At 45.8% G+C, this 22,970-nt stretch overlaps 1 protein-coding gene and 1 long non-coding RNA gene across 18 annotated transcripts in view; one reads left to right on the top strand and one right to left on the bottom strand.

The window, feature by feature from the left end:
- LOC106505390 (uncharacterized) overlaps nt 1–11,114 on the top strand; it is a 19,159-nt gene extending 8,045 nt beyond the window's left edge. For 4 of the 14 annotated variants that reach the window (XR_014844962.1, XR_014844960.1, XR_014844952.1 and 1 more), the window contains exons 4-5: nt 5,441–5,677; nt 7,429–11,114. This is a non-coding gene — a long non-coding RNA (uncharacterized LOC106505390). Of the gene's footprint in view, nt 1–448; nt 760–1,120; nt 3,318–5,440; nt 5,678–5,871; nt 6,133–7,428 lie in introns of those variants that run through there. The other 10 variants (XR_014844961.1, XR_014844957.1, XR_014844956.1 and 7 more) reach the window with 9 other exon arrangements.
- The window catches only part of C4H1orf52 (chromosome 4 C1orf52 homolog), a 24,939-nt gene continuing 12,597 nt past the window's right edge, over nt 10,629–22,970 (bottom strand). For 2 of the 4 annotated variants that reach the window (XR_002343648.2, XM_021090346.2), the window contains one exon: nt 10,629–16,204. Coding sequence is in view for 1 of the 4 variants with exons in the window: in XM_021090346.2 (XP_020946005.1) it covers nt 16,143–16,204 (62 nt within the window). In the remaining 3 variants the exon portion in view is untranslated. The remainder of the gene's footprint in view (nt 16,205–22,970) is intronic. The other 2 variants (XR_014844949.1, XR_014844947.1) reach the window with 2 other exon arrangements.

The raw sequence follows: 22,970 nt of genomic DNA, 5'->3' as shown, positions 1-22,970 counted from the left end.
ATTTCCTCCAGGGTGAAGTCAGTTTGGTACTGTTTAACAGGTTGTTGTTAAGAGGATTGAAAGAGGTAACAGACAACTTAGACGAACCTTGAAAACATTACGCCAAGTGAAAGAAGTCAGGGACAAAAGCTCACGTCTTTTAGGACTGCATTTGTGTTTCCAGAATAAGCAAATCCAGAGAGACAGAAAATGGATTAGTAGTTGCCAGGGACGGGGGAAGGAGGGCATGGGATTTCTTTTTAAGATGATGAGACTATTCTAGAATTAGATTGCGGTGGTGGTTGCACAATGTTTAAATATACTAGAATTCACTGAATTGTACACTTTAAAATGGTGAATTTTATGGTAAGCAAATTACATCTCAAATTTTTTTTAAAAAGCTCTATTTTCCTGTTTTTTTGTTTTTTTGTTTTTTTTGTTGTTGTTTGTTTTATCTTTATACTCCCAGCTAATATTCATGCAAAATCTCAACCAAAGAAAATGTTTTAAAGGGATCTTTAAGACTGGAGTGAAGAGCTCCTGGACAGCCTAGCGGGTTAAGTATCCAACAGACTTGTTGCTGTTGCACAGGTTCAGTCCCTGGCTGGCCTGGGACTTCCTCAAGCCGCAGGTGCAGCCCGAAGAAAGAGAGAGAAAGAACGAACTTCCTTTTATTTCCTACCAGGAATTCATAGTTCTTTCATGTAAATAGAACCAAAGAGCATTACTTATAAGCAAGGAACTACTGAAAAAAAACCGTAATTACTCCGAGAGAGGTAGGTAAGTAAACACATGTTTAGCCTTTTGTATTCTTCTCCTGGTCGATTTTCTCTGAAGCACGGGGTAAGGAGCTACTTATTTTTGGACTAGCAGGAATCCAATTGGGAAAAAAAAAAAAAAACCAAAACCTGCCTGATAATTTCTCTCCTGACTAAAATAATTTTCTGATTATTCAATTATATGTAAAGAGGGAACTTCAGTACTAAGTTATTAATTATGTCAGGTAATCCACAAAGGGTGCTATACTTTTTTTCACTATATAAAACCAGTTAATTTCTTCCCAAGGTCATTTTCATAAGAACACATTTAACTATTAATACCTCCATGGTTTTACATTAGAAAACTCTCAATTTCATTTCAGGTGCTATCTTAAATTGTGGTACATTCATCAATTATTACACATACAAGAAAGGAGAACATCATATATGCAAGACCACAAATGTCCATTCAGACTGTAAGTGGTAGATTCCGAGAAACACATTTCAAGTTGTGCTGTGAATATGTGCATCCTCCCAAAGCTCATGTGGTGAAGCCCCAGGCTGATCTCATCTGGAGACGGTACCTTTGGGGGGAGTGAGGTCAAAAGAGTGGCCCCTGGTTTAATGGGATCACTGTCCTTAGAAGAAAGTCCGTGTGAGCTTGTCTTAGGCCATTTGATCTGCCACAACAAAAACACCAGAGACCGGGGCCTTCTAAACATCAAACATCTATTCTCCCTGGTCCGCGGCAGAGAAATCCCAGATCAAGGTATCAGCAGATTTGGTGTCTGTGAGAACCCGCTCCCTGGTCGACACAGGGCCAACTTTTCTCTGTGCCCTCACGTGGTGGAAGCACGCAGGGCTCTCCGAGGTCTCTTAGGAGGGCACCAAACCCATTCATGACGGCTCCACCCTCATGGCCTAATCACCTTCCAGAGGCCCCACCTCCAGATAGCATCCGAGATGCTACATGAGTTGGAGGCACACAAACCTGCGATGTGTGTTGGGAGCACATGGTGAAAGGGCAGCCTTCTGCCAGCCAGGAAGAACCCTCACCAGAAGCAACCATGCTATGGCACTCTGCTCTTGGACTTCCAGCCCCCAGAATTACAAGAAAATAAATTTCTGTGGTTCGAGCCATGCCGCCTATTATATTTTGTTTACGCAGCCTGAGCAGACTAAGACAAGTGGGTTCTTTTAAATAGGAGGGCTTTTATTTTTTTATTTCTTTAGGGCTGCACCCAAGGGATATGGAAGTTCCTGGGTCAGGGATTGAATAAGAGCCATAGCTGTGGCCTACACTGCAGCTGTGGCAACACTAGATCCTTTAACCAAATGGGCTGGGCCAGGGATCAGACTTGTACCTCCTAGTGACCTGAGCCGCAGCAGCTGGATTCTTAACCCACTGTGCCACAGCAGGAACTCCAGGAAAGTTTTTAAAGTAATGAGATTTGGGAGGACGCCAGGGTCTATGCTAACGACCAAATTCCTTCTCCTGCCTTATTCCCTTGTGGCTCAGCAGGTTAAGGACCTGATGTTATCACTGCCGTGCCTCAGGTCATTGCTGTGGCACTGGTTCAGTCCCTGGCCCAGGAACTCCACATGCCACAGGAGTAGCTGTAACGGAGGAAGAGAGGAAGGGAAGAACTATGTTATAAGTAACTAAACTGAAGTGGCAAAGATTTAACTTCCTGCGTTTCTGTGGTAAAACTGATGAAACACATCAGGAAGTGATGACAATTTCTTTGCTCTGAAAAGTTCTGCCTCCAGTTATTGATTACAACGAGAGTAATTGCCAAGGAAATTCCTTCTTGCATTATACGCTCCCTGATGCTGGGATCACGAGTTATTCTTTGAGCCCGTGGGCCCAACGTTGCACATCTTTGCACGTCTTTGAAATCTGGACACTAGGCTCAAGTCACATTACTGTTCCCAAAACACACCTTGTCAGTTTTACTGAACGACTCACCTGAAGTTAATGACGCTCTTTCCCACACTAAGGACACATAGGAGATGCAGACCAGGTCCATCTGTTTATCTCCAAAGTAAACAAAATCACCATCTCTACTACTCCTTAAGATGAAGCATAATGACGGTTTTCCGAGATGCACCTAGAGATGCAAGTAAGGAAACTTGCAAGCTGTTTCACTGGGCAGCCACTGCCAGAAACGCTTTCACACCTCATATCCTAGGTCTTCAATCGCGCCCTCGATTCCACGGATTCAAGTGATAGGCGTAAGTGGTTCCTTTATTGAGAGAAGACTGCAAAGCCGTCCACGGGGCGATGATCCACGGAGGGGCCAGCACCCCACGAAAACTTGGTAATTGCACCGAAAACACCAAAGCAGAGTTTCAGGGAAAGACAACTGGATCTTACACACCAGCAACAGGATCCAAACCCTGTGCCCGCTGGGAACCGGCAGGTCCTGTGCATGAGTGTGCTGTCCTGGGATGGAACCAGAGAACCACACCTGCCGGTTAAAAGGGAAGACCGGCCTTCCCAGCCTGAGGATGAAGAACTACCCCGTTGGAGTTCCCGTGGTGGCGCAGTGGTTAACGAATCCGACTAGGAACCATGAGGTTGCGGGTTTGATCCCTGCCCTTGCTCAGTGGGTTAAAGATCCGGCGTTGCCGTGAGCTGTGGTGTAGGTTGCAGACGCGGCTCGGATCCCATGTTGCTGTGGCTCTGGCGTAGGCCGGTGGCTGCAGCTCCGATTAGACCCCAGCCTGGGAACCTCCACATGCCGCGAGAGCGGCCCAAGAAATAGCAAAAAGACAAAAAAAAAAAAAAAAAAAAGAACTACCCCGTCCACCCACTCACCCGCGTCTCATCTTCCTCTTTTAGAGCCTTTGGCTGAGGAAGTGTTTCACGTTTTAAAAAAACGCTGTAGGAGCTAACTCTGAGGGGGTCACCCAAATACACGTACTGGTTGCCACTTTTTGACCTCTCACCCTCAAGGAATAATACACAAAAACTGTTTCCAGAAGAAAGAAAGTTCAGGGCCATAATTTACAATAACCTACTGTCACAGGGTCTATGCTAATGACCCAATTCCTTCTCCTGCCATGTTCCTCATTATTATAATCTTGGCAGAAGCTTCAGGAATTTTATGACTAGTCAGAGTTTTTACTTCCCCTCCTAGTCTGGGGCGGGTCTTTGGGAGTAGGCAGGACAGAGCTTGTCATAAGGGATGAGGCAGCTGAGACCCAGACCGAAGACATTTAATCGTAGTTGCTCAGGCCTGAGGGCGATCCACGTGCAGTTTTCCAAGCTTCTAGTACAAATCCCTTCATTTTTAGAAGTGTATTTTAATCTGATGACAATGATTATTTAACATCATAAATAACTTGAAAATTACAGAACAGCAAAGATAAGTGAAAAAAAATTTCGTGTAACCACCCGTCGAACACACACACAGAGACAAACACACACCCGTTAAAGTGGAGCTTAACTTCACATAAAGGATAGTTGCTACTGAGAAACCATGTTTTTCAATATTTCAACAACATAGTAATAGTTTTAAAATAATATTCTGGTAAAATACAGAACAGTCATCTTAGAGCTGATGTTTTATTAACTAAACATGATACTAGCTAGTATATTTGATTTGGTATTCTGAGGAAAGAAAGCATGAAAACCTCTTTTACAAAAAGAATTTCAAATGACGCATGGGGAATGTCATTTTTACCAGGATCTCTGTGAAATTACACTAGGAATTGTTTTTCTTTAAATGAAGATGAAGTTCACCAATCTGAAAATCTTGTTTTTTCTTTTACCATGCACACCAGTTGGCAACCTCATAATTACATACCCAAAGATTGTTCAAATAAAAAGGGGACGAAGGGAGTTCCCTCTGTGGCTCAGTGGGTTAAGGACCTGGCATTGCCATGAGCAGTGGTGTAGGTCACAGATACAGCTCAGATCCCATGCTGCTGTGGCTATGGTGTAGACCCCTGGCCTGGGAACCTCCATATGCTGCGAGTGCAGCCCTAGAAAGCAAACTAAAAAAGGGAACAGAGCTCTGAAACGAAGAACAATGCATAAGTAAGACTGCCTGGAGGTGTAAGTTTAATGTCTCTGTTTATCCAGGAGTGGACTAAATAAATGCGTATTTAATATATGAATCACAATTACATTTGCTCCACATACTACACACAGGGAGAAACCAAAGAAATTCTTCTCAGATAGAATTTATTAATTAAAACTGAACATACAGCCATAGGTTCACATGGATCCTCCTAAAATGCAGTCATGGCAAGTTCAATAGGTATCTGTGAAGCAACTAGAGTTTTGGACAAAATGTGCGCTCTTATGTCGTAGTTAGAATACAGGGACAGACTGCGTGGAGCCCCTGTCTGAGCGCTCAGAAGAGTGAACAGGAGGCCGGTCGGCGAGGCCAAAGTTCAAAGGACATCCAATTGATACTGCGTTGGCCTTTTACATTTTTCTCACTTTTATTTACTTATTTTTCTCTCTTATGGCCGCACCTGAGGCATATGGAAGTTCCCAGGCCAGGGACTGAATCTGAGCTGTGACCTTTGCCAAATCGACAGCAATGCCGGGCCTTTTAACCCACTGCGCTGGCCGGGCATTGAACCCGAACCTCCACAGCCACCGGCGCTGCTGCAGGTGGATTCCGAGCTCACTGTGCCACAGCAGGAGATCCAGAGTTTGCCTTTTTTTTTTTTTTTTTTGATTACAGGATGTCTTGACCTGAATGCAATGCAGTCTCACACCCGGAAGTGGATGCTGGACCCAAAGACAGAGGCGCCAGGGAACTCCTAGTGCTCACAGAAAGTGCAGAAATTCCTGGGATGTTTCTTCTCTCTGTTCTGCGTGCTCCAGAAACCAAGCAGTCCCGTGGTGGTGACGGCGGAGGCCACAGGGACAGCTGAAGAAGCCAACACTCCAAGGGAGGGGAGCTGGGACCCCCAAGAAGGTGAGACAAACCCCGAACTGCCTTTTTCTCTCTTTATCCTGCTACTTGCCCTGGATCAAGCACAATCACAGGCGTGGCAGCGGAGAGCCATAACTAACACCTCAGCTTGGGGGCCCCCCAGGAAAAGCAGAGGCCCAGGCACTGAAAAGGACCTGGCAGACAGTGCCACAGAGCAGATGCCCGTGTCTCCCCAGGTTCGTATGTTGAAAGCTAACGTGCTGGTATGAGGAAGGAGGCCTCTAGGAGGGGATTCGGCCACAAGGGCTTCACGAGCGGGATCAGGGCCCTTCTAAGAGACCTCCGAGGGCCCCTCCCCCTCTGCCGCGCAAGAACACACAGTGAGACGGCAGGTGCCTCTGAACCAGGAAGCGGGCCTTCATCAGTCACCAAACCTATGGGTGCCTTAATCTCGGACTTCCCAGCCTCCAGAACTGTAATAAAGAAACTGTAGAAAATGAATCTTATTGTTGAAGCCACCCAGTCTGGCATTCTTGTTATAGCAGCCTGAGCAGACTGAGACGGATTGTTCATGAACCCCTGGGCTCACGCCCGAGCTCGGCATGTGTGGGTCTGATCCTAAGCAGGGTTTTGAAGTCTGAAACTGAGCTCACAGATACATCACCACCCACGTTCCAAACTAACCACCAGGTAACCCACGCGTGGGACATACCTGAACAGTGCCGCAAAGATTTGAAAAACTAACCTTGCACTGGAAACAGAGCCCACAGAAAATGGGTTGAAACTTGCAACTTTAACCTAGCCAGATGGATCGTTGGTTAAAAAAAAATCAACAGTCTTTATAGGATTTTAACAAGATCCAGAGTTTCACTCAATATGTCCGGGATATAAGCCAACATTTTAAGGGTACGAATAACCAGAAAATCTCAACTTGCACAGGAAAAGACAGGCAGTAGACACTAATGCCGACTTGACAACAGATGCTTCCATGAGCTGTGGTGTAGGCTGCAGATGTGGCTCAGATCCTACATTGCTGTGGCTGTGGCATTAGTCAGAAGCTGTAGCTCCGATTTGGATCCCTAGCCTGGGAACCTCCATATGCCTCAGGTACAGCCCTAAAAAGAAAACAAACAAACAAACACAGCTATTACATAAATGCTTCAAACAACCAACCACTAACATTCTTCTTTTCTAAGCTAGGGGTCTAATCAGGCTACACCACAGCCACAGCAACGCCAGCTCCTTAACCCACTGAGCAAGGGCTGGGATCGAACATGCCACCTCATGGTTCCTAGTCGGATTCGTTAACCACTGAGCCACGACGGGAACTCCTTTCATCTCTTCTTATGAGAATATAAATCCCGTCATGAAGGCACCACTCTCATCTCAACTTCATTGCCTCCCAAAGGCCTCACCTCCAAATACCATCACTTTGGGGGTTAAAGCGTCAACATATGAGTTTGGGGCGGGGGTGGGACACAAACACGCAATCCGGAATAGGTAGGATTCTCAGCAATATGTCTAGCGATTCCCTAACAGAAGGTCTGCTTTCCTTCCTGGCACTTTGAGCTCTGTGGGGAGGTCCTTGTCTGTGGAGGGACACACAATGTTTCCACCGAATTGCAATTGGAAACTACCACCTGGAGGTTTGGGGCTCCTCCTGCCACTGACCTAACACAAAAGAAAGATGGTGTATCAGTCAGCAGTTGCTGCCATGATACTGCATGGCAAACAACCATAAAATCTCCAGGGCATACAGTGACGATTGTTTACTTTTTCTCGTGGGTTTGCAGGTCAGTTGGGGCAGCTGTGATACGGCTACAGGTCAGCTTAGCTACATGGGCCTTATTTGGCTGCCTGGCTGAAGGAGCAGCGGCTACCCCTGGCATGTCTTCTAAGGCCTAGTCTTGGAGCTGACAAGCTATTTCTGCCCACATTCCATTGATCAAAGAAAGTCGCTAGGCCTAGCCCGAAGACACACAGATTCAATGCTTCTAAACCCGTGGTTGGAATTCCTAACTAGTTCCTAGAGGCTGTTCTCAAACCGTGCTGCGTGCTGTCACACTCTGCTGCCGGTACCCATTCCCCCCCCCCCGGGGGGGGGGGAACGACCCCTCGTCTCCATCATTCGAGACCTGCAGGAATTCTCACCTGTCTTCTCCTTGCCTGCCTGCTTTGTTCCCAGCTTTGTACACATTGGCCCTCACCTGAGTTTCTACATGCTGCTAGGAATTCTAGACCAATCCCCTGCTTCTCTTCCCACACAGAACTGGTTGGAGGAGAGCTAACATTTATGGAGATCCAGCTCTGGCCAAGCATGACGTCATATATCATGTCATTTATTCCTCATAACTCTGAGAAACAGGACTCACTCGTCCGCCTCATGGATGAGATGCCAGAAGCTCAGGGAGAGAAAGTTACTTGTCCGAGGTCACAGAACTTGGAAATGACTATTGGACTCCACACTAAAAGCTTACATCAGGTTCCAAGGCCTAAGCTTCTCTCTATGCTGCACTTCTCTCCCAAACGTCTGGCTGTTTTTCTCCCCACTCTAGCCACAGGCTTAACCCTTTGTTTATCTAATGACCTTGTGGGTTCTAATTGTTGTCTTCGGGAAATCCGAACAGCTCATTGCATGGTCTTGGGAAAAATGCCTAATGAGCTGTGGAACAGAGACTTCTGATTAAAGGGCTCTGAAAAGACTTCGTGAAGGAGGCGGGGAGCAAATGTTGGCTGGCTATGGAGTCCCCGTCGTGGCTCAGTCGAAACGAAACTGACTCCTATCCATGAGGACACAGGTTCGACCCCTGGCCTCACTCAATGGGTTAATGATCCAGTGTTGCCGTGGCTGCGGTGTAGGCCGGCGGCTACAGCTCCGATTTGACCCCTAGCCTAGGAACCTCTGTATGCCATGAGTGCGGCCCCAAAAAGACAAAACACAAAAAAGCGCTGTCTGGCTCGGAGTGACTGGGGGGCACCCTTGCTATAGACTCATGGGACCGTGTGAGCACAGGCATGGAGGTGGGCAATTCAGCGCGTGCTTGGCAGTGAGAGGTCTGCCCTGGCAGGAATGCGGCGTCAGCTGCTGGGTGGAAGGGGGAGAGGGGAACAGCCTTGCTCTTGGGAAGGAGGTCGGCAGCAAGGCTGTGTGAGAGGAGAAGGGCTTGCACCCCAAAGGGACATCGCAGGGAAGTAAGGAGTGGTTCCTGCCAAGTCCTGTCAGGGATGAAAGACTTGATTCCACAGCGTTATATCAACAAGAGAATGAGCCGCCCGAGAAAGCACAGCGAATTGCTTCCCAGAACTGCTCCTGGAGGACCGCAGGGAACTCGGCGAGCTGGTGGACCCAGGAAAATGCATGAGTTAGGTCAGTTACAGTCAAGGCAGAAAGACGAAGTGGAATTAGGAAGATGAGGTATGACTAAAAAGGCCACCAGTGAAGAACCTACCCGAAACCCCCCTTTCGGAAGATAAGGAGCAGGTCTTCACCAACATCAGCAAGACAAATAACCACCAAGTGCAAAGGCTGAACTTGAACTCCTAATTGAGTGACAAGTCTTCAGAAAAGCCCTAATGAATTTCTCTCCAAACACCTAAATGTCCTAGCAATATAAAAGCCCCTCCTGGCAATGTAGTTTTGACGCACAGAAATGGGTGCACCCACCACAAATTCGCTCCTGCATCCTGAAAAGAGGCAGGCGTTTCTGAACCACTAAACATAAGAAGGATCACCGAGGATTTCTGATTACCTGCAGCCCAAGAAGAGAATGGGCATGATATTGTTCTGTGTCCTTTGAAAGACTAGCAACGGATCAAAGTCACTCACTTGGTTTGTTTGCTTATGTATTTATTTTTTGTCATTTTAGGGCCGCACCTGCAGCCTATGGAGGTTCCCAGGCCACCGGCCTATATCACAGCCACAGCAACACAGGATCTGAGCTGCGTCTTTGACCTACACTGCAGGTCACAGCAATGCTGGATCCTTAACCCACTGGGCAAGGCCAGGGATCAAACCTGTGTCCTCATAGATGCTGGTCAGATTCGCTTCCCCTGAGCCTCGACAGGAACTGCACACTTGGTTGATTTAATATATCCTCTGAGCTGGATAAACTGATTTCAGAAATAAAGGTTGGGTCTCACCGAGATGGCACAGTGTTCCAAGGCTTTGGACTTAAGGGGCTGTCAGTTTTTGACCTAGTGACAGAATTTTGGTGTGGAAACCGGCCTGACTTAGTCATTATACCGACCTGCACACAAGATTCTAAATATGGGCTCTTCCCTGAACTTTAACGATTTTACCACGTTTTTTCCGTGTTGCCACATCTCTTTGCCCGTGGCAGCCCCGTGATCCTGAATACGCTCCCTCTGCTTTCACCGGCCCGCCCCTGCCTAAGCCATGCAGGGTCTTCCTGCTCCTGGACTAAATTCCAGACTTCCTCCCTCTGCCTGCATCCTGTGGCTTCTGCCCACCTCTCCAGCCTCACCTTTTCCCACTCTGCCCACTCCTCATCCGTGCTGAACTCCTGACCGCCTTCCGCTTCTCAGATCTGCAAGGCATTTCCTGCTCAGGGGCAGTCTCTGCAGAGGACGCATGGCTGGTTCTTGCTCATCCTTCAGATCTTAGCAACTAGAGTCTCTGATCATAGGAGCCCAAAGCTGTGATGATCCTTCTCACGCATGTATTTCACCTGTTTGCTGTCTGTCTCCCTAGCTAGGGTATGAGCTCCATGGGAGTAGGGACCAAGCATGGATAGGACCAAACTACTTTTCGAGCTGCAGCTCAAATATTGTTCTTTCTATCTTCAGAGCCTGGTACCACATGGTCAACAGCCAGTGAATGAATGAGTGAAAGTAAAAGTGGGGAGAAAGTGAAGCAAAAGGCAGTAGTGATCTTAACATAGACACATAAATCAGACTAAGACTTGGAGACAAAACCAGGATTTCTGGAACTGAGACAACACTCCAAGCAATCTATGTTATCAACAATATAGTATCATGCATACACCTTGTAGCTATTTATTGTAGGATAAATAAATAGGATACCTGTTTGTTCTTGTTGTTACAAAATAAGTTGTTTCAGAGTTGTTACTTTAATATTAAATTGTGGACACTTTAAAAAATGGAAAACTGAACAATACTTGCTTCCTTCCCTCCATCACAGAGCTAATGCTGAGAGCAAATAATTGTAAATTCTTCCAACTTAGATAGAAACCTCTAAATATCTTCAGGGAGTTTCCTGGTGGCTCAGTGTGTTAAGGACCTGGCATTTCTGGTTTCTGCTATGGCATGGGTTCTATCCCTGGCCCAGAAATTTCTGCATGCCACAGGTGTGGTCAAAAAAAGTCTTCAAAAAGACTCAAAAAAAAAAAAAAAAAAGGAAAGGAAAAGAAAGGCTCATAAGTCATTGTTTACCTTCAAATAATTAACTATTTTCCACCACAAAGGAACCAGTTCCATTAAAGTATATTTCTTAAGAGGCTACCTGCTCTTCCTCTTGTTCTGTCTAACCCTCCCCACACGCCACGCCCTCCCCTCGTGCCCTCCCCACCCCAGAGCCTACCCTGCTTCCTCTACACCCATCTTCACCCTTCTCTCAGTAAACACTTATTTGTCTTTTACTAAAACAGACAGAGAGAGCACCTTGCCATATGTATTAAGTAACTTGTAAATGTAACTTGTTTCCCTTGTAGAATATTAACAATAACTCATTGGTGCAATGCACCTTAAGGAAGACAGTGTTTTAGTAGTTTATCTCATTGGTAATACTGAGCCGAGGCTTTGATGCGTGGGGCGGGGGGGGGCGGGGGGGAGGGGACAGAATGGCCCAGGTGTTCCCCCCCACTGCAAAGGAGGAAGGCTATTCTGATAAAGGCTTTTGTTATTAGAAGGTGCTGTTACAGCTATTACAAATATTTATAGTGTTTGTTGAATGGACCTCCTAATCTCTCCTCTAATTACTTTTCCCCCCAAATAACTTGCCAATGGCCTACTTTCAATGTGTTACCCAATCTGCCTCCATTTTAAGAATAAAAGAACAAATCTTACCAGGAATTTACTTTTAAGGTTATATCAAAGTTCACTCCAATTTTAGGAAGTGGTTTTTTCCCCAAATTGAAAACGGTTCTCTGAACTATCAAGAAAACATTAAAAATTAAAGTATGTTTTAAATGAAGGCATTAAGAATAAATCACGATGAGGAGAGAGGGTAAAAGCCGTCCCCCGTGAGCACAACACGGTCCCCAAGAACAGAACACTGGCGCTCAGTCTAAAGGGCGTCACCCGCCAAGGGCACCTGTTGGTTTGTTATTTTGGGGCTGCTCCTGAGAGCTGGGGTAGGCAGGGACTTGTTCTCATTGGCTGCTCTAAATAAATTTGCATCATTGTATCATCTCTTAAGAGGGTTTTATAGACATACCAGGCATAGTTTCGCTTATACAAGAACCTCTCAAAATATGTGTCTTGAGATTGTTGCTAAGCCAGGTAATAAGGGGCATTACCACTTTGGCTAAGGCATTTTTGTGTGACAGATTAGACCCTGTGTAGGCACCTACTTACAGGTCAAAGCCTGCAGGCCTTGAAAGGAGAGAGCTGAGTGCACCCAGCCTGGCCTCCAGCTCTCAGGCAGCCCTGCAATCCCACTAAACCTGTCTGGCAGCTCTCTGGGTCCCTGCTGCAGCTTGCAGATAAGACCCTCTTGGGAAAGCCTGATAGCCCCTGTCAATACGGAAGCTGCAGAAAGCAACTGGAATTTTGCAAAGCATCAAAACAGATGCTCTGATTTGAAAAAGCATTGACATCCAATCACTACAGAGAGCCCTTTGAATAAGATTTTTGTCACGGAAAAATAGATGACAATTCTTTAGGTCATATACAAATCTCACCCTTGTCCTGATCATAAGCAACCATTGTTTTTTCACCTGTTGCATCACTAAAGCAAAATGAATCACAGCAGTCACAGGAACAAGATTTAACACTGGATTTCTTCAACTCTTTCAGCAATGGGTGGAAAATGCTACAAACACATGGCTAAAGTTTTACAGCCACCCTACGGGAGAGGCACTTGTGACACCAGCGTGCGTTTCCAACCCCTAGAAAGGCAGAATGGGCCTGTCAGGGACAAAGTGAGGCTTCCAGCCAGCAGGGGTGGCCCTGTCCGGTGCTGACCTGATCCACGGCTCCACGCCCATGCATCCCTCCAGGGACCGAGAACGGCTGAGAAACTCAGCTGGGCTTGTACTTTTTGCTTTTCAACACCCTGGTCACTGAAGAGAGAATACATTTATTAAAACTTAGATCCCAATAAGCCTCTTATTGTGAAAGAAAAGGAACTGGATCATAATACTCAAGAAAACCATGCAGATGTTTCGGGCAAAAAGGAAAAAGATGGAGCAGGCAGACAATGGTGAGAGGGCTGGGAGGTAGAAGCCCAGGGGAGCCAGAAAAGAGAAAACTGGGGTGTGTGTGTCCAGTTACGCTGTAGACAGTGGGTGTGTCCAGACAGAAACAGCGCTCTCTCTCGCTGCCTAATCCCTCACGCGCTTATTCTGAATCTGCTTTCACTGCCCAGTGTTCTCTCCCTATAAAACCAGTTGTGAAAAATGGTTTTATTATATGTAAGTTTTACCCAAGTGTTGTTGATGTGCAATATTATATAACTTGTTATAACAGAGTTCTTTTCAGGATTATAATTTAACTTTTATAAAAGAATTTCACCAATGTATTTATTTTCTTGTCTTTTTAGGGCCGCACCCGAGGCACATGGAGGTTCACGCTAGGAGTTGAATTGGAGCTGTGGCCGCCGGCCTACACCACAGCCACAGCAACGCCAGATCCGAGCCAGGGATGGATCCCGTGTCCTCACGGGTACTAGCTGGGTTCGTTAACCGGCTGAGCCACGACGGGAGTGCTCCAGGGCACTTAACATTTAAAAACTATTGCTTGGCTGGTGGTTTGGTACATCCCAGGGAATCAATATAAAAAATGTGCTACAGATATGTCCTTTTCTTTCCCCATATTTATATAATCAGATGAATTTCTGCTGTGTGTGCATGTGTGTCTGTGTGTGGAATAGATGCTTCTCTGCATTTTGTGTGCCTGATCTAAACTCGGCCGTGGAGATTCCTGCGAAAACTGTGTCTTCCTAACCGCGTCCTGTTCAGTGACTGCGTAATTGTTCCACTGAGAGGATGGACCATACCGGCCGAATGCCTGATTTGTACGGTTTTAGCCAGTGGCAAACAGGGATTCAATAAACATCCACATACCTCTTGCATACTGGGGCTTTCATTTAAGTGAAAAATTATTTGTATGAGTGGAAAAGGACATCTTTAAAATTTAATTTTGCTTTCCAAAATCCTGGAGGAATGCATAATGCCACCAGCAGTGTGCGAGCACCCCTTCCACATGCTCCTGAAAGCAGGGGTTGTTAGCTCCCTTCTGATTTTGCCAGTCTGATGTCCGTGAAGGAACGGCGAAGTCACTGTTCCTCCAGTTTGCAGTCCCCTGATCCTCGGTGGTGTCATCTGTGTTCAGTGACCATCCTGGTTTTGCTCTTACATATATTATCTTTTCACATTTTGTCCATTTTCTATAAGGTTACTTTTAAAAAATAGCTTTTTGGAGTTCCCGTTGTGGCGTAGTGGTTAACAAACCCGACTAGGAACCATGAGGTTGCGGGTTCGGTCCCTGGCCTTGCTCAGTGGGTTGGGGATGTAGGCTGCAGATGCGGCTCGGATCCCCGTGTTGCTGTGGCTCTGGTGCAGGAGCTATAGCTCCGATTAGACCCCTAGCCTGGGAACCTCCATATGACGCAGGAGCTGCCCTAGGAAAGGCAAAAAAATAAATAAATTAAAATAAATAAAAATAGCCTTTTGTATAATAAAGTTCTTAACCCTTCATTTTTCACATGCATTGGGAATATTTTTTCCTAATCTATCATTTGTCTATTGAATTTTGTAGTACTTTTTCCACACTATATATGGTTTTTTGGGGTGTGTGTGTGTGTGTGTGTGTTTTAATTGAGTAATTATTTACCATTACTTTTACAGCTCTGGGTTTCCTGTTAAAAGATTCTCCGATGTTTAGGGCTAAATTTCCATTGATACGTTTTTTTCACCTAAGTCTCAAGTTCATCTGAAATGTATGTTTATGTAGTATAAGATAATGGTCTTACTTCTTCTTCGACCATGTATAGAGTGAGTGTTTGCCAGCGAAACCCATCCTCCTTAACCACTGAATTGATGTACAACATTTGCATGTACTACCTTTTTTCCATGTGTCCCGGGACCAGGGGTATATTCTGAATATAAACCACAGGGCAGTGTGTGCATGAGCCAGTCAGAACAGATGCTGTTTGTAAACCAGTGCTATGGGGCACCATGCAAAGCAAGTGGACAGCAGTCTTACCGTCAATCTACTTCTGGGTTCCCTATTGTGATGCAATGACCATCAGGCTACTCCCATGCCAGGACCCCAGGGCAGAATTTCTAATTCTAGAAACCATTAAGTCATTAGAAATAATGATAACTGGCCCTTTGCAGGACTAAAACCTTTCTATAAACTCCTTTGACCCTATACGTGAGGTGCATTCAACCATTTTATAAATGAAGAAACTCAAGGCCAGAGAAGTTAAGCAACTTGTCCCAAATAAGAGATGAAGTCAGACCTGGGCCGTTGGACTTTAAAGTCATTTAGAGTATTCTTAACCGCCATGCAATAAAATGCATGAAAAAATCATCTCAATACAATCAGTCAAAAATTATAATAGCTTTTCTTTACACTCCTAGGGGCTCTAATCATAGAACCCTCATATTAATCACTCCTGGGACTGTTTTATCCTTACGCATTTGTTAATGAAATAATTAAAATTTCTGTGTTCTAGATCAGCACGGAACGTCCAGTTTAGCCTTTTTGTTTGTTTGGTGTTGTTTTTTAGGCCCGCACCTGCAGCATTTGGAGGTTCCCGGGCTAGGGGTCGAATATCAGAGCTGCAGCTGCCGGCCTACACCACAGCCACAGCAACACCAGATCCAAGCCGCATCTGCGACCTACACCACGGCTCACGGCAACTGAGCGAGGCCAGGGATCAAACCTGCATCTTCATAAATACGAGTTGGGATTCATTACCACCGAGCCACGATGAGAAGTCCCCAGGTTAGCCATTCGTTAATCAGAAATCTCTCTTGCTTCTTTTGTACTTTAAGTTAAAAATTTTAAAGTAGGCCATGCAGTCACATGGTTTGACAGTCTAAATGATATGTCTCCCACCTCTATCTCCATGCCTCCTGGAAAAGGCACCAATTAGGATTTTATTCCGGCTGTTGTAATAGAATGTTCACAAACGAGGACTGTCTCAAAGGTGGCAGGTAAACCAGACGTGGCCCACGGGCACCCTCCGGGGGCTCTGAAGGATGAAGGGGGGTCTCAATTCAGATAGCAGGGCGTCCTTGGCTGGTTCCTGGAGCACAGAAGCGCAGGGTTCTCAGCCTTCACTGTTCTGGGCACAGTTTCAGGTAAAGTTCTGCATTGTCACTCTGCCCTCTATAGGGGCTGCTTCGATTGGTTTCTTGCCTGTCACAAGAAACACATGACATATGACAGCATGGGTATTAGTTTTACCTTATACTAGCACAGGTAAGTATGAATATATATTCTTTTTTTCAAGACTATTTTTTTAATTTTATTTTCCCAAGTACAGCAATGGGATCAAGTTATCCTCACATGTATACATTACAATTACATTTTTCCCCCCACCCTTTGTTCTGTTGCAACATGAGTATCTAGACAAAGTTCTCAATGCTATTCAGCAGGATCTCCTTGTAAATCTATTCCAAGTTGTGTCTGATAAGCCCAAGCTCCCGATCCCTCCCACTCCCTCCCTCTCCCATCAGGCAGCCACAAGTCTCTTCTCCAAGTCAATGATTTTCTTTTCTGAGGACATGTTCATTTGTGCTGGATATTAGATTCCAGTTTCAAGACTATTTTTTAACAGAAGTTTTAGGTTCACAGTAAAATTAAGAAAAGGTACGTAGATTTCCCTTATAGCTCCTTCCCGCATATACGCACAGCCTCCCCCATTATCCCCCCCGCCCCCAGGGGCATCTGTTAATAGACGCACCTGCACTGACGCATCCTCGTCACCCAGAGTCCTTGGCTTACACGAGTTCACTCTTGCACACACTGTGGTGTGACAAATTAAAATGACGCGTATCCATCATGGTATCACACAAAGTATTTTCACCGCCCTAAAGATCCTCTTTGTTCTGTTCAGTCCTGCCACTTGTCCCAGCTCCTGGCAACCTCTGATCTTTTATTGTCCCCATAGTTTTGCCTTTCCCAGAATGTCATATAGTTGGAGTCATACAGTTTTCAGACTGGTTCCTTTCACTTAGTCATATGTCCAGAAGTTCATTCCATGTCTTGTCATAGCCTGATAGCTCATCTCTTTTTAACACTGAATAATATTCCATTGTCTGGTGAATAAATAGCCTTATCCTTCCCTTTCTTACACAAAAAGTAAAAAGTAGCATAGTATATATACCTTCTGCAATTTCTTTTTTAAAATGTTATGGTATATCCTGGATATCGTTCCTCATCTACACAGAGAAATTTTCTGTACTTTTTTTTTTTTCCCCACTGCACACTGTTCCACTAAGTGGATAAACCATGGGTATTTATTTTTATTTATTTTTTTGCTTTTTAGGCCCGCACCCGTGGCACATGGAAGTTCCCAGGCTAGGGGTCCAATCAGAGGTGTAGCTGCTGGCCTACACCACAGCCACAGGAACTCTGGATCTGAGTGGCATCTTCAACCTACACCACAGCTCATGGCAACGCTGGATCCTTAACCCACTGAGTGAGGCCAGGGATCAAACCCCCCTCCTCATGGATACTAGTCAGGTTCATTACCACTAAGCCACAATGGGAACTCCAAACCATAGGTATTTAACCAGCCACCCATGACGTCAAATTACTGCCAGGATTTTGCTATTATAAACAGTGTTTCAGTAGCTGCATGTCACGTGCATGTTATATCTGGCATATTGCACATTTACAGGTATATCTGCAGGATAATTTCCAGAAGTGAGATTCCTGGATCAACAAGTATGTGTAACTTCTTTGGATTTTTAGCAACTTGCTCTCCACAGCTGGATCATTCCGCCCAATTTCCTTTGTTCTATGGGCATATGCTGCTTCTCTGGAGCCTTATCAACAGACTGTGCTGTCAGGTGGAAATTTCTCATCCAGTTGCTGAAAAATAGTATCTCCTAGTAGTATTAATTTGCATTTATCTTCAAAACATCTTTTTGATCCAACAAGTCTTTTGGAAATTAATTTAGAAAATAGACTCTACTGAGGCTATTGACCCCTTGAATAATCAATCATCTCCCCCCCCTGCCCCCCACTGGTGTGAGAACCCAAATAAGTAGGGTGGCTCCACGTGATGGACAGCCCAGGTTTTACCAGCTGTCCTTCAAATACGTGTTGACTGGAAAAAATCACAACCTGCAATTTGAGAGTTAAGTTTAAGTGCAATTAGGATGGAAGCTGGGAGACAGCATCTCAGGTGGCCCTGAGAAACCAACCGCTTGAGGAGGTGAGGGGATGAGGGGGTGAGGGGGTGAGGTGAGGGGGGCTAGAATGTGTGAGTTTTCACAACAAAGGGATGGTAGTAGGAACAAAAGGTTTACAGAAAGCCGGTTTCGCTGGGCTTCTGGACTCTCTCCTTGGATACGCCCCTCAGCTGGGGGCCGTCTTCTTTGCTTCCTTCCTGAGTTCCCGCAGGGCTCACCGGCCCACCCTAGGGTGTGGCTGTTTTCACAGATGACCGTGACATCTTTAGTTCTGTCCACTTGACTGCTGCCCAGGAGGTCGCTCTTAAACATGGCCCCAAAGAGGACGGGCATGTCAAGCCATCAGAATTCAAGGCGACAGGGGAGGTGCCCGCAGCGGGCACACGCTCGAGGTTTGCCGCTGGTCTCTGAAGGTTACTGCTAGTCACAGACAGCAGTCATCTCTGAAGGGTTTTAGTGTGTTTCTAGATAGGAGGAGCTCATAAAATCTCCAAAAAAATCGGACTACCTGCAGACCCGTCTGTCCAGTTCGCCCAGAGCACAGAGGGCCTCCCTCCGGGTCTCTGCCCTGAGCTCCTCTGGGGCTGCTGCGGGTCGGCAGCTGCAGCGGCTCACGATTTTCCCCACGTAGAGGCTGCTGGCGGCTGCAAACGTCAGTTCGCGGGAGTTTGAGATACTCGAGCCGGGAAGGTGAAGGGGTGTCTTCATTCCTGGCCCGCAGAGGCTTGGTGACTCCCAGGGTCAGTGGGAGTCTCCAGAAGGGACGCTGTCTTGGACCCCGTCACCGGGGGGAGCCCTTTCCTTCGGAGCGCGCACGCACGCGCACACACACACACACACACACACACACACACATGTAGTTTTCCTGGAACTCGCTCCTCGGATGAAGAAGGTCTAGGAGGATGGGTTGTATTTATACTTCTCAATGGCCAATTCTGAAAAGTGGTTTCAGTTGGGTTTTTTAACATGAAAATTTTATTGTTTTCTTATAATTTCTTTCTCTAAACATTGAGGAAGGGAGTGCGGGTTGAGGATATCAATTAGTCAAAGGCTGTTGGCACAGGAATCAGAAAATGGCTTTGGTGAGCTCCCACAGGCCAGACCAGGGAAACAGCCTCGTTTCCCTTGGTTCCTATGCTCAGTCCACCCTCCAAACCGGCTGGCAAGAAAAGCCCTGAAAACTCATTTGCCCTGAGATGCTGAGAATGTTCATTTGATCAGTTACTTGTTGAACAATTTCTAATATTATTGCTTTGTGCTGGGTTCCTGAACTTGCCCTGCAAGAATTCTAAGGCCCTGCAGGCGAGGCCACAGCTGCTAATCCAGTTAGGAAAGTGAGATACTGGGGCAGGAAGCAACAGTGTCGGGTGATGAAGTGACAGAGGCAGGATAAGGTAACTTCTCCCAGAGGAAGCCCCTGCAGTTGGACCGTCTGCTGAAGCTTTTCTCGGAGCTCTCAGTGTTCGATTTCCCCCAATCCCACAAGCCTCGAGAAGGAGGCCTTTTCCTTCCGCCCTTTTCTGGAGGAGGTGCTCCTTCCTAGCGGCTGCAGCTGGATGCTCCTGCTCCGAGGCAGGCCCGCTGGGCGGGAACCCCAGAGGCCTGGCCCGAGGGCATTTCTTCAGCGGCCTTTGGCTCCACCTAAGGGTTTCCTCGGCTGAGTGCATTAATATTGCCATCATGTAGACGTGTGGGAGAAAAGCTGAGTGGGTTTTGTTTTTTTCCCCCTCATTCTTTTCACCTCCAAATTTGTCTTTAGTTCATGTGCGTAAAGGCAAAATACCCAGTTTCTCAATTTGAGCACAGGTGAGTAGATTTTTAAAATCCGAGGAGCTTTTTGGAGCAGTTTAAAAAGAAACTGTCGTTTTTCAGAGCACCGTATTAGAAACACCAAATTGGAATCATAAAAAGCTGCCTTCTGGGAGTTCCCGTCGTGGCGCAGTGGTTAACGAATCCAACTAGGAATCATGAGGTTTCGGGTTCGATCCCCGGCCTTGCTCAGTGGGTTAAGGATCCAGCGTTGCTGTGAGCTGTGGTGTAGGTTGCAGATGCGGCTCAGATCCCGCGATGCTGTGGCTCTGGCGTAGGCCGGCGGCTACAGCTCCAATTCGACCCCTAGCCTAGGAACCTCCATATGCTGCGGGAGCGGCCCAAGAAATGGCAAAAAGACAAAAAAAAAAAAAAAAAAGGCTGGCTTCTGGCAAGGGACTTGACACTTAGGATTTTCAAGGGAGATATACGCAAATTTTGAAAATACTTGTTTCGATGTGGTCTCAAGAGGTTAGGAGCATTAAGGCAGGCAAAAGATGAGCTCAACCTCAATCTTGAATTCTTACTCACAAAAGCAGTTCTATCATCAAATACTACAACCAAATACTTAATTACAAAGGTGTGCATCATAGAATTATTTACAGTGGTAAAAATATGGAAATAATTACCATAAAAATAAATAAAAATTAGGTTTTTGAAGAATTCTTGATGGAACTGATACTGCTTAATGTTAAAACACAGAATATCTATAGTTTAGAATATTTCATATATACATAAAAAACTCTCATACTGTATATCAAAATGTTAACAGTGAATTTCTCCACTAAAAGTGACTCTTACTTTTTTCTCCAGAACTTCTACAGTGAGCATGCATCATTTTCATAATCAGATTTATTATTATTATTATTATTTTTGCTTTTTAGGGCCACACTCACCACATATGGAGGTTCCCAGGCTAGGGGTCAAATCAGAGCTACAGCTGCTGGCCTACACCACAGCCACAGCAACACCAGATCCAAGCTTCATCTGCAACCTACACAGTTCACAGCAGCAATGGATCCTTAACCCACTGAGCAAGGCCGGGGATCTAACCCACATCCTCATGGATCCTAGTCGGGTTCATTAACCACCAAGCCACAAAGGGAATTCCCAGAAAAATTTTAAATGAATGTTACTATTATAAAGAATTTGTATCTAATATTAATGTTAGGAGAATTAAAACAAAATTGCAAATATAATGAATTGTTATTGTATTTTTTTGGTGTCAACATTGTTCCTGTCCTTGAAAAGGTTAAATGTATTTGTAGTTAAAAAAAAAAAAGTTTAAAAAATATATTTTTTTGCTTTTTAGGGCCACACCTGTGGCGGCATGTGGGAATCAGAGCTGTAGCCGCCGGCCTACACCAGAGCCACAGCAACTCGGGATCCGAGCCACGTCTGCCACCTACACCACAGCTCACAGCAGTGCCTGATCCTTAACCCACCGAGCAAGGCCAGGAATGGAACCCTGTGCTCATGGGTATTAGTCTGCTCGAGAACCTGCTGAGCCACAATGAGAACTCCAAAAAACCTTTGTTTTTTGTGCTTCCTCAACACAGGGGCTCTTGGTCTTACTTTTGGCACTTAGATGAGGTAACTGAAAATTTGTTCTCCGTCGTTTTTCACATTTTCACAAACCGCTATTGGGAAACTTAGTTGAAATCATGGTAAATGCTAAGAAAATCTAATCCTCCTTCGACTAATCTCCTGGGCTTAAAAAAAAAAAATTACCTAGGCTATGTGATCTTAAAAAAACCCTCCAGGCAGCACCAGAGCTTGTGCCTGCACATAACAGGGGCCACGGGAATCAATCCATCCATCAATCAACCGATCAATCCATCTCTCAATAAAATGTAAAGACCCTCCAGGGAAAGATTAAATTAGGAACTCTCGGTTTAGCTACTTAGCCAGAGTGACATAAGATAGCCTTGCTACTGTTACAGCGGAAAGAAAAGTAGAAAAAGAAGAGGAAAACCTAAGCAGCTCATAATTAGCCAGAGTGACTGGATGAACTTCCAAGTAGCTTAAAAATACACAGAGCCCTGGTCAAATTATCTAAAAAGAAGCCACTTACTGTCTAAGGTTTGAAGTCAACATCTCCAGGTTGGCGCCAGAAGCTATTTACTGCCTGGCAATCTTATTTTAAAAAGCATCGAAATCTTCTTCCCAAGCCAAAGCAGGAAGGCTCAGGGCCCTCGTGTTGCAGTGGTGACTTCCAAGTGCTTCCGTTCAGAATTAAGTCACCTCAGGGCTCCAGACGGCCTGGCATCCCCAAAGGAAGACCCTCTCCGAGGTGGCAGCTTGGCGTAGAGAGGATGCAAAGCAACCTGCAAATGGGGGGGCTCATTTCTTCCCGGCTACAGAGCAGGCTGGAGATGAACCCTCTCGTCTGTTAGCCTCAGGAACGGGCTTTAGAGACCCCGCTTTTTGCCCGGGTGGCTCAGCTCACTGCCCTCATTAGTGTGGTACGGAGGGATGCAGGGGCAGGGGGACTGGGGCTCCAGTAATTAAGTCTAAATGCTAAGAAAAAAACAACAGAAGTGTTTACGCCTTACAGACTTGACGTGTGGATTCCAGCTGTTACAGAAGAAATTTTACTGCTGAGGCTGTCCAGGCCACATTTCCTAGCTAAGGAGAGGACTGCAGGGGAGGCCCGAAGCTGGAACATGGTAAAAAGAAGAGAGGAAGCTTCCAATGGCAGTGTCTGTTCCTGCAGATTGAAAAGCAGCGAAAACTAGCAACAGGGCCTTAAAATCCCCCTGGTGCCGTGAGCTATTCCTGAGTTGGCTTTTGCTTGTAGCTTTTGCTGGCCCACAAGTGGCCTCTTTAGTTGGAAGTGATTGTTTTGTTATTTCACTGCAGTTTTTCTCAGGAATCTAAATTTAAAATGTTAATTCAAACCCCGCAGTCAGCTGAGGAAGCTTGCTACATTTTGGTCCATTTAGAATCAGAGA

Source organism: Sus scrofa, chromosome 4 (genome assembly GCF_054392235.1).
Source record: "Sus scrofa isolate SSC_HxYL_T2T_F1_AM1 chromosome 4, Sscrofa_HxYL_maternal_Yorkshire_Landrace_v2.0, whole genome shotgun sequence".
Classification (NCBI taxonomy): domain Eukaryota; kingdom Metazoa; phylum Chordata; class Mammalia; order Artiodactyla; family Suidae; genus Sus; species Sus scrofa.
This window is presented reverse-complemented; position numbering and strand designations above follow the sequence as displayed.